This window comes from Tiliqua scincoides, chromosome 13 (assembly GCF_035046505.1).
Source record: "Tiliqua scincoides isolate rTilSci1 chromosome 13, rTilSci1.hap2, whole genome shotgun sequence".
Lineage (NCBI taxonomy): Eukaryota > Metazoa > Chordata > Lepidosauria > Squamata > Scincidae > Tiliqua > Tiliqua scincoides.
Genome location: NC_089833.1, coordinates 11,187,188 through 11,196,774, shown reverse-complemented (window position 1 = coordinate 11,196,774; position 9,587 = coordinate 11,187,188). Strand labels below are relative to the sequence as shown.

Here is a 9,587-nt window from a genome sequence, read left to right as displayed (position 1 = left end):
GACTGGGATGCATTTAAAAGGGGATTGGAAAGATTGTTGGAGGAATAACCCATCACAGGTTACAAGCTATGATAGGTCCATGCAACCTCCTGGGTTTAGAAGTAGTCTGTGGAACGCCTTGCCACAGAATGTGGTGATGGCATCTATCCTGAGATGCATTTAAAGGGTATCAGAAAGACTGATGGACGAAAAGTCCATCACAGGTACAAGCTGTGATAGATCTGTGCAACCTCCTGGGTTTAGAAGTAGTCTGTGGAACTACTTGCCACAGGATGTGGTGATGGCATCTATCCTGAGATGCATTTAAAAGGGTATCAGAAAGATTGATGGAGGAAAAGCCCATTGCAGGTTACAAGCTGTGATAGGTCTGTGCAACCTCCTGGGAGGTTATAGGTCTGTGATAGGTCTGTGGAACTCCTTGTCACAGGATGTGGTGATGGCATCTAGCCTGGGATGCATTTTAAAGGGGATCGGACAGATTGATGGAGGAAAAGCCCATAACAGGTTACAAGCCATGACAACCTCCTGGGTTTAGAAGTAGGCAACCTCAGAATGTGTTTTCTTGTAGAAGTTTGTCCAATCCCCTTTGAAAGGCATCCAGGCCAGACACCATCCTGTGGCAAGGAGTTCCACAGCCTAATCACACCCTGGGTAAAGAAATGTTTTCTTTCCATCATCACACTGAAAATCCCTCCATGCACCATTCTCATTTTCCTTATCTCATGACTCTTGTCCATCTGTATCCATGGCTCTTTATGAGCTTGAAAACCATAACCAAAAAAAGTAATGAAAACCCGGAATCAATCACTAGCGTCCATGAGTGGCTCTAGCATTTTAGTACCTCTATGTTGAGGGGAGAGGAAACTCCATTGGAAACCAGGAGGGCGTGGCTACGGAGGCGGACCTGAGAGACGTGTGTCTGATGACGTCATCGCCAAGCGACCTGGCTGAGGCTGAGTGCCAGGAGAGTGCCCGGAGTGGCAATGGCTGCTGCTGGGGGTCAGTGTGCCTGGAGCCTGCCCTTGCCCTGGAGGGGAGGCGCGGTCGGAGGGAGCCCCTTCCAGAGCTGGCTCCCTCCCCTGGCCTGCTCAGCCCTGGGTCCTCCTGCCCTTCCTTCCCCCGCTTTGGAGCCATCTCTGTGCCCCCACTTTGTATGCTCCTCGGGGCTTAGCTCACCATGCAGGGCAAGGGGGGAAGTTTTGCTGGTGCAGCTTCTCCTTGTCTCTGAGGAAAGAGGGAGCACACGGGGGGGCTGAGGGTCTGTAGCCTAGTGGGTAGAGCAAGTGCCTTGCATGCTGAAAGCTCCTGGTTCAAGCCTTGGCAGCATCTCCAAGTCAGCCTGGAAAGGACCCCCTGTCTGAATCCACTGGGGGATGCTGCCAGGCTGTGCCTGAAACCGTTGGGGGGAATGCTGCCAGGCGGTGCCTGAAACTTCAGGCCATGATATCCCTTCCAGGTTAATGACATCATTTCCAGTGGGTTCCAACAGAAGTGGGTCCCAATGCTAAAAAGTTTGAGAACCTCTGGGACAGTACTGCCCTAACTGGACAAACAGTCTGACTTGATACCAGGCAGCTTTATTTGTACAACAACAACAACAACAGTATTTATATACCGCTTTTCAACAAAAAGTTCACAAAGCGGTTTACAGAGAAAATCAAATATCTAATGGCTCCCTGTCCCAAAAGGGCTCACAATCTAAAATTTGTAAACGGGGCAAGGTCATAAATCAAGGGGAGGGAGCACCTGCAGAAGGTCCCAGGTTCAGTCCCTGGTAGTGTCTGGAAATCATCTTCTGCCTGAAACCTTGGAGAGCTGTTGCCAGTCAGTTTTGACAATACTGAGCTAGTTGGACCAGTGGTCTAACTCTGTATAAAGCAGCTAGTCCTGAAGATGAGGGGGATTGAGGGCAGTACTAAATCCTCTTTTTAAGATTTCTGTGCAACGTGTTCTTTAAAACACCTCTCCCTTCTTAACTTAAACAGTGGCACAATTTGTGTTCTTTTTCTGCCCTAATAAATATATTGTCTGTCCGACAGGTGCAAGGCAAGGATGGAGGCTGCAATCCTTATACTCCTCTTACAGGTTCTGTAGCACTGGGACGACCATTGAAAACGTCAACAAGTCGCTCATCGACCGTGTGATCAGGGTTGATCATGCAGGAGAATATGGAGCAAATCGCATTTATGCGGGACAAATGGCGGTGCTGGGCAGAAGTTCAGTAGGGCCAGTAATTCGGGTTAGTGTCATTGGCCTGTAAGTTTATTTTGTGCCTGAATATCCTTGTAAACTTTAAAGACTTGTTTTTAAACAATAGTGCTTGATACAAGCTTATCAAAAATCAACTCTTTTTCCCTCCTTGTAAGACTGGGGCATAATGGTCTGTCCTTGTATTCTTTGGGGGGGGGGAAAAGAAATAACATACCTTGGTAGCTTTCTCTCTCTCAGTAACATTCATTGCAAAGCATGAGAACGAATGGTGTAACTTTATTCCATGCTACCTGTACTTTATATGGAGTATGGGATCCAGTTCTGAGCATTGTGCTTTAAGTAGGATGTAGACAAATTGGAACAGGTTCCAAAGTCAGCAGTGAAGATTTTAGGGGACGGGACAGACATTGGAAAACAGGCCCTATGAGGAGAGGTAGACAGAACTGGGCATTTTGAGCCTAGAGAAAGGGGAGAGGAGACCTACCATTATCTTCAGGTAGGTTGGCAACCTTCAGTCTTGAAAGATTATGGTATAAGCCTACAGCACCTGGTATTCCCAAGTGGTCTCCCATCCAAGTACTAACCAGGCCTGACCTTGCTTAGCTTCCGAGATCAGACAAGATCAGGAGCAAGACAAGACCAGGCCTGAAAAGTTGTCACACAGAAGAAAGCAAGGACACTTTCCCAAGTCACACCGCAGTGCATGTTTACTCAGAAGTAAGCCTCACTATGTTCAGTGGGGCTTACTCCCAGCTAAGCATGCATAGGATTGCTGTCTCAGTGCCAGTATTCTTGGTGGGTTTTACTTCTGAGAACTTCCAAGGATTGCACTATAAATTACAGCAGGAGAGATTTCTGCGGATCATTAGGAGAACTGGTAAAAGCCATGTAAGAGTAGAACCAGTTATCTAGGGGTGGGGCAGGCTTATCCTCTCTGGAGGTCTTCAGGCAGAAACTAGATTGACATTTTTGGAGGATGCTTTAGCTCTGGATTTTCTGCACTGAACAGGAGGTTGGACTGGATGACCCACAGGGTACCCCTTCAACTCTGTGGTTCTCCACCCTAGCAGGGTTGACCCAAGAGGGCAACTTCCACTCAGTGTCTGAGGCCTCCTTGGCCCCAGGAAAAGAAGAGTAGAAACAAACGTAGGTGTTGCTGGCCCAACAACTGGGATCCTGGGTAGGGACCCAGGCCTTAGAATTCAGCAGTAGGGAGAGCCCCGGAATAGGGAGGCCCACATCCTGAGAGGAGCAGCCAACCCTGGGCTTTGAAGGCCCCGGGGGACAGTGGGAGGACTGGATGTACAGCGGTGTGTTGGCCATACAGTGCCAGCGGATGCTCCCCTGCTAGGATTGGGAGGGGGAAGCTGGATCCCCGAGATGGTGGGGCAAGTCCAGAAGTGGAAAATCACTTTATGTTATTTAACGTCTCCCTTTTTTTTTATTAAACGCAGCAAATGTGGGATCAAGAGAAGGAACATTTGAAAAAAATGACTGAGTTAATGATCTCATATAGAGTCCGCCCAACAATACTGTTGCCTTTTTGGAACATTACTGGCTTTGTGTTAGGTGAGGGCTCAAGCTTCATCTGTTCGTATTTCATTAGCCTACGTTGGGGACACACCCTTGACTTTTTGGGGATCTGTTTGCCGCAGGTGCTGGAACGGCCTTACTTGGAAAAAAGGGTGCGATGGCATGCACCGTAGCTGTAGAAGAGAGCATCGCTGACCATTACAACAGCCAAATCAGGGCACTCATGGAAGACGATCCCGAAAAATACAAAGGACTATTAGAGGTATTGCGCTCAGTTTGTTCTCGTTTTTGGAGATATAGTAGAGACTAGAAAATTGCCTAGACCAGCTTGTCCTCCACCGTAGGTTGCGATGCCGTGCTTCCTGTAGCACCTTAGTACTTTATGGGGAGCCCCCAGGGGCTGTTTCCGTGGGCCAGCAACCTACTCCTGGAGTAAGTCCAACCTCTGGCAGCCAGGGGGCCACACAATTATGTGGGAATATGCCGTGGTGATGTCACTGCCCATTACCTCTAGGTTCTGAGCCACTGAACTATTTCAACAGGCTCAGTTGGAAGGACGTATGGGCGGCAGGGCTTTTCAGTCTCCCTGCTGTGCCATTCTGGCTTCTTCTTCTCCAGAGAAGAAGCTGGAAGGGAGACCAAAAAGCTGCTGATGCAGAAGGAAGCAGTGGTGGGGGCTGCGGAAGGGCTTTCAGGTGCTTCTGAAAAGGGCTTTGCAGGCCACATGTTGAATCACACTGTTCTAGAGTCCTCTTATCTGGTGGTAAAAACATCATTCTTCATTCAGAAAGTCCTCTTCTGGGTGGCCACCATTTTGAGGCCGAAGATGGTGATTCTGGAAGCACCTTGAAGATGATGTTGCCTTTAGTCCACTGAAAAAGATCTGTGGAAGTACTAAAGCGTATTTGAGGATCACAGCTATAGGATCACTTCTTGGTGCATGCTAAAGGGAAAAAATAAAGGTGACCAGCACAAGCTGGCTACCGTGAAGGGCCACACATCCATGCGCAGTCCATATCCACATGCCTGAGGACCACATGTTGGTTCAGGGTTCAACAGTGAATGTTACGCCTGTATTCAAAATGTGTCTTGTTGCATCTCATGAATTTGCACACGAGTCTTAGGGCGCAATCCTAACCAACTTTCCAGCACTAGCGTAGCTGTACCAGTGGTGCACGTGCTACATCCTGCAGTTAGGGGGCAGTCACAGTGGCCTTCTCAAGGTAAGGCAATGTTCCCTTACCTCGAAGTTGCATTGCCCTTATCTCGGTGCTGGAAAGTTGGTTAGGATCGCGCCCTTAATCTGCTGTCTCTGTTTTTTGAACAAGACCATCAAGAAATTCCGGGATGATGAAATGGAACACCACGACATTGGGTTGGAGCATGATGCTGAACTAGTAGGTACCCAATAATAGCTTAACTTTTAAACTAACAAGAACGCTTAACGTCTGTATAACATTGCTGGAGTTTGCAAAGCACTTCCCATGTTTTCCTTGAGTCTCCACAGGCCGTCTTCAATATAAGGCAAAAAAGGCATATAATTCTCTCTCTCTCTCTCTCTTTTCCAGGCACCAGCATATTCAATTTTGAAGAACACCATCCAGATTGGCTGCAAGGCTGCCATTTTTTTATCGGAAAGAATATAGAGGCTCTTCCGGCGATTGGATAATATGGATTGTGACTTTAAGAGATTATGACTTGAATCGTAAAATGATGTAAAAATAAAATAATGTGCTGCAGGGAACAGTCTTTTCCTGTTTTATCTATGCATGTTTGGTTACTTCCTGCTGCTTACGGTACGTACATACATTGGCATCCTTCAGTCTTGGAAGACTATGGTATTGTGCTCTGAAAAGTGGTTCTGGAACAGATTGTCCTCTCCAGTGTGCAAAGCCTGGGTAAAGTAGGTATGGAGGATAGGCTGTTACCCATGCAGCAAATCCCCCCTCTCCATGTCGCTAAAATGGTCCAATGGAAAGGCAGAAGCCAATACGGTTGGTTCCAGCGACGTCGCAGGAGTTGCCAGAACGTGACTGGGTTCAGCCGTGAACTGCCTCAGGGACTCCGGCTCTGGATTTTGCCTCAAGGTTGACTCCTGAAGCCTTTTCCATAACTGGATGTAGCTACAAGGCAGTGGAGGTTTGGGATCAGAGTTTTCCTTTTCTCAGATGAGCTGCCTTCCCAGGCTAATGAGTCCCATCTACCCAGTGGCTGTTTAGTTGCCTCTTACGACAAGTACAGCCAAACTGAGGGCCTGTTCTTATCCCCAGCCCCCAGGGGATACTTACAGTAGCACCAAAGAAATTAGAATAGTTGAAAAGAAGTTAAAATGTGTGCTGATGGCCAGTGCAATCCTATCCATGTCTACTCAGAAGTTCCTCTATGTTCAGTGGGCCTTACTCCCAGGTATGTGCATAGCCTTACACAGCTGGACTTAAACAAACAAAAACCTAGGGTGAGTCTTTGGTGCCAGAATTTTCTGCTGGTGCCTGTCCCTTTAGTCCTGCACTCCCTGATCTGATTGGTTCATGCAAAACTCCAGGAGGGAGATACAAAGGAGGGCCAAGTGCACACTCAGAAATTCATACCCAGCTTTGTCTGCCAGCTGGGTTTGGCTGATAATGAGAAAAAGTCAGCATCCCATTGATAACATATATGGACTTGTATTTGTTGACAGCAGTAGGTTTTTACACTAGCAATGGCCAACTAAGGGTGCAATCCTAACCTGCACTGGTATAGCAGGCTGCAGAGGCCTGTGTTGTATCCAGTGCGGGTTGGGAGGCAGTGTAGGAGTTCACCTCAAGGTAAGGCGATACTTTTACCTTACCCCATGTCGAGCCCCAGCTTGCCTTATGGGGCTTCTTGGATTTGCACCAGTTAAATAGCTGGGGCAGATCTGAGAAAGGCTGCCCTCGGCAGGGATGGGGATTAGGCCCAATTCTCCCCCTTGCCATATAATGCCCCCTCCTCACCCCTGGAACACCTTCCTGCCAACCCCTGCACCACCTCACACAAACCTACCTCCTTCAGCCGGCCCTGGGGCTGGATTTGGCCTGGGTGAGCCAGCATGGGCCTCTGTGCCAACCCAGCCAATTCCTTTTTTGACACTCAGGAACCGGAGCATGGGGCTGCCATGTTTCTTTAAAACTTGTTCTCTGCAAACCATATCTACCTCCTGACAGTATTTAATGCATCTCCTGATATCCCTTAGGGTTCAGTTCAGGCTCAAGAATTCAAACTTAAGGGCATCTCCAGGCTAGGGCAGGGAAAAATCTCTGCCTGAAGCCATGGTGAGGTGCTGCCAGCCTGGGCACACAGTTCTGAGCTAGATGAATCAAAGTTCAGACTTGGTCAGGCAGCTTCATACAAGCAGCATTGGAGAGCCTGTGTGATGAGCTGTTATTTTAGGAAAGGTAGGGTGCTCCACCAGATATGGTACAAGCTGGCCTACAGACCTTCAATTTGCTGCTATAAAGAGGCTGTAATGAGTACCTGGAATGTTTTGTTTATACAGCTTGCTGCAGAACTGCGCTGGAGAGCATAGTTCCTGGAAGCAGGTTACTTTTAAAGTAAACAGTTGCTTTAAGTGTGCTTTAAGTTGCTTTATCTGGTGTGCGCTCCCTGGGGCATTTGGTGGGCCGCTGTGAGACACAGGAAGCTGGACTAGATGGGCCTATGGCCTGATCCAGTGGGGCTCTTCTTATGTTCTTAACTACAATTCCCAGGAAGCCTTGCAGGTCTCTTGTTATCTGGTGTGCTCCCTGGGGCATTTGGTGGGCCGCTGTGAGATACAGGAAGCTGGACTAGATGGGCCTATGGCCTGATCCAGTGGGGATGTTCTTATGTTCTTAAGTGTCGTACATTTCATCACCCCACTGGTGGGGGGCGGGGAGGTGGCTGAGCCTCCTCTGAAGTATCACAGGTCTGATTACCTGGATAGTCTAGTCCAGTGAAGTCAAACATAAGGCCCATGGGCCGGATGTGTTCCCTGGAAGCAATTCATCTGCCCCCCCCCCTTTATAATGGTGCTTTCCCAGTGTGGTAATTGGGCTCTCTCATGTCTTGAAATCATTACCAAGATTCGCACATTTTCTCTTCCGTCATTTGCAGCTCATGAGTTTCTTACGTAAGAACGAAGTGCTTATTTCTGGCCATCATCTGCTGACTGACATCACTTCCTACTTAAGCCATTTCTGCCCAATGTTGCATATACACAACGGATCAAATGTGGACACCTGTGAACTGGGCAGAAGTGGGTTCAATGATGTCACTTCTGGCCCTCAGCAGGCATCATGAATGCTATTCGGCCTGCTATATGAAATGAATTTGACACCCTTGGTCACAACAGTGACAAAAAAAACTACCACTTGTATAGCACATGCCCACCCCTTGATGATACACTGGGGTTTGATGTGATGCTCACATCTTGGCACATGATGTAGCCATCGTCATTAGGGGTTCAAGGGCCATGTGGGCCACCCCTGCTCTCTCTTCCCCTATTTTTGGGGGCTCTGGAACCTGTGTGGTCTTAGTTCTGGGGAATCGCAGCTGTCTGCTGACCGTGATACTGTTCTTTCCCCCTTAGTCTTTCCCACAGGGCCGGCCCATGCACAAGGCCAACTGAGGTTGTCACCTCAGATGACAGATTGACACCCCAATCTGCCCACACACTGCTGCTGTTTCTCCTCCCACCTGTCAGCAGAGTTTTACAAAGACATTGGAAGTCTCAGGGCTCCATGTCAACGAAACCAACCCTAAACGGCTTCCTTGATCTCGCTGGTGCCCAGAGAAATGGCCCCGTGATAAATCAATAAGAGTTATTGTCTCTTGCTTGCAGCCTCGCTGAAAGATGGATACAGAAGCACCTTTGGCCTGCAGAAAGAGCAGCGACCAGATAAGTGAGGATTGCAATCCACTTTGTCACTCCAGCAGTCCAAGGACGCAGAAAGAGTCCTTGTCGCAGGAAGTTGTCAGTGACAGATCTCGCAGCCGGTAAGAAAAGAGCATGGTTGGGGGGGGGGAAGTGGTGGTTGCTAATTGTACACGGTCATCATGACAGCTGAACTTTTCACGGTGCAGAACAACACAGATCCACTTCCCCGTGAAGCAAAGCTGGGCACGTGGGTGCAGAGGAGGGAAAAAAATGCTGCATAGCTCTGATAGGGAAGGGCCTCCTGCCTTCCAGAGTGAGAGCATTTGAACGCCTCAACCCCTGTGCGGTGCAATTGTCAGGCTCTTGACCACTTGTACGCCCCTTTCTGAGCATGCAAAGAGTTTCACATCTTTTATCTTGCAGTCAAGTCAACAACCTTTTAAGGTGTTATTATCCCCATACTGCAGAAGCCCTCTCTCCCCTGGGGGCTGGGGATGAGAACAGGCCCTCAGTTTGACTGTACTTGTCGTAAGAGGCGACTAAACAGCCACCGGGTAGATGGGACTCGTTAGCCTGGGAAGGCAGCTCATCTGAGAGAAGGAAAACTCTGATCCCAAACCTCCACTGCCTTGTGGCTACATCCAGTTATGGAAGAGGCTTCAGGAGTCAACCTCGAGGCAAAATCAGGAGCCGGAGTCCCTGAGGCAGTTCATGGCTGAACACAGTCACGTTCTGGCAACTCCTGCGACGCCGCTGGAACCAACCGTATTGGCCTCTGCCTTTCCATTGGACCATTCCAGCGACGTGGAGAGGGGGGATTTGCCGCATGGGTAACAGTCTATCCTCCATATCTACTTTACCCAGGCTTCACGCACTGGAGAGGACACTCTGTTCCAGAACCATCATTCAGAGCATGACACCATAGTCTTCTGAGACTGAAGGATGCCAGCACTGCAGAAGGGGAAGACCA

The 9,587-nt window shown here is 48.8% G+C and overlaps 1 protein-coding gene across 1 annotated transcript; it reads left to right on the top strand.

Moving 5' to 3' along the window:
* The first annotated feature begins 914 nt into the window (after positions 1–914).
* Positions 915–5,488, top strand: COQ7 (coenzyme Q7, hydroxylase). The gene is made up of 6 exons (XM_066640682.1): positions 915–999; positions 2,040–2,239; positions 3,666–3,780; positions 3,867–4,006; positions 5,073–5,141; positions 5,313–5,488. The coding sequence occupies exons 1-6, from the start codon at positions 984–986 to the stop codon at positions 5,388–5,390; spliced, it is 618 nt and encodes a 205-aa protein (XP_066496779.1). The 5' UTR covers positions 915–983; the 3' UTR covers positions 5,391–5,488.
* The last annotated feature ends 4,099 nt before the right edge of the window (positions 5,489–9,587 follow it).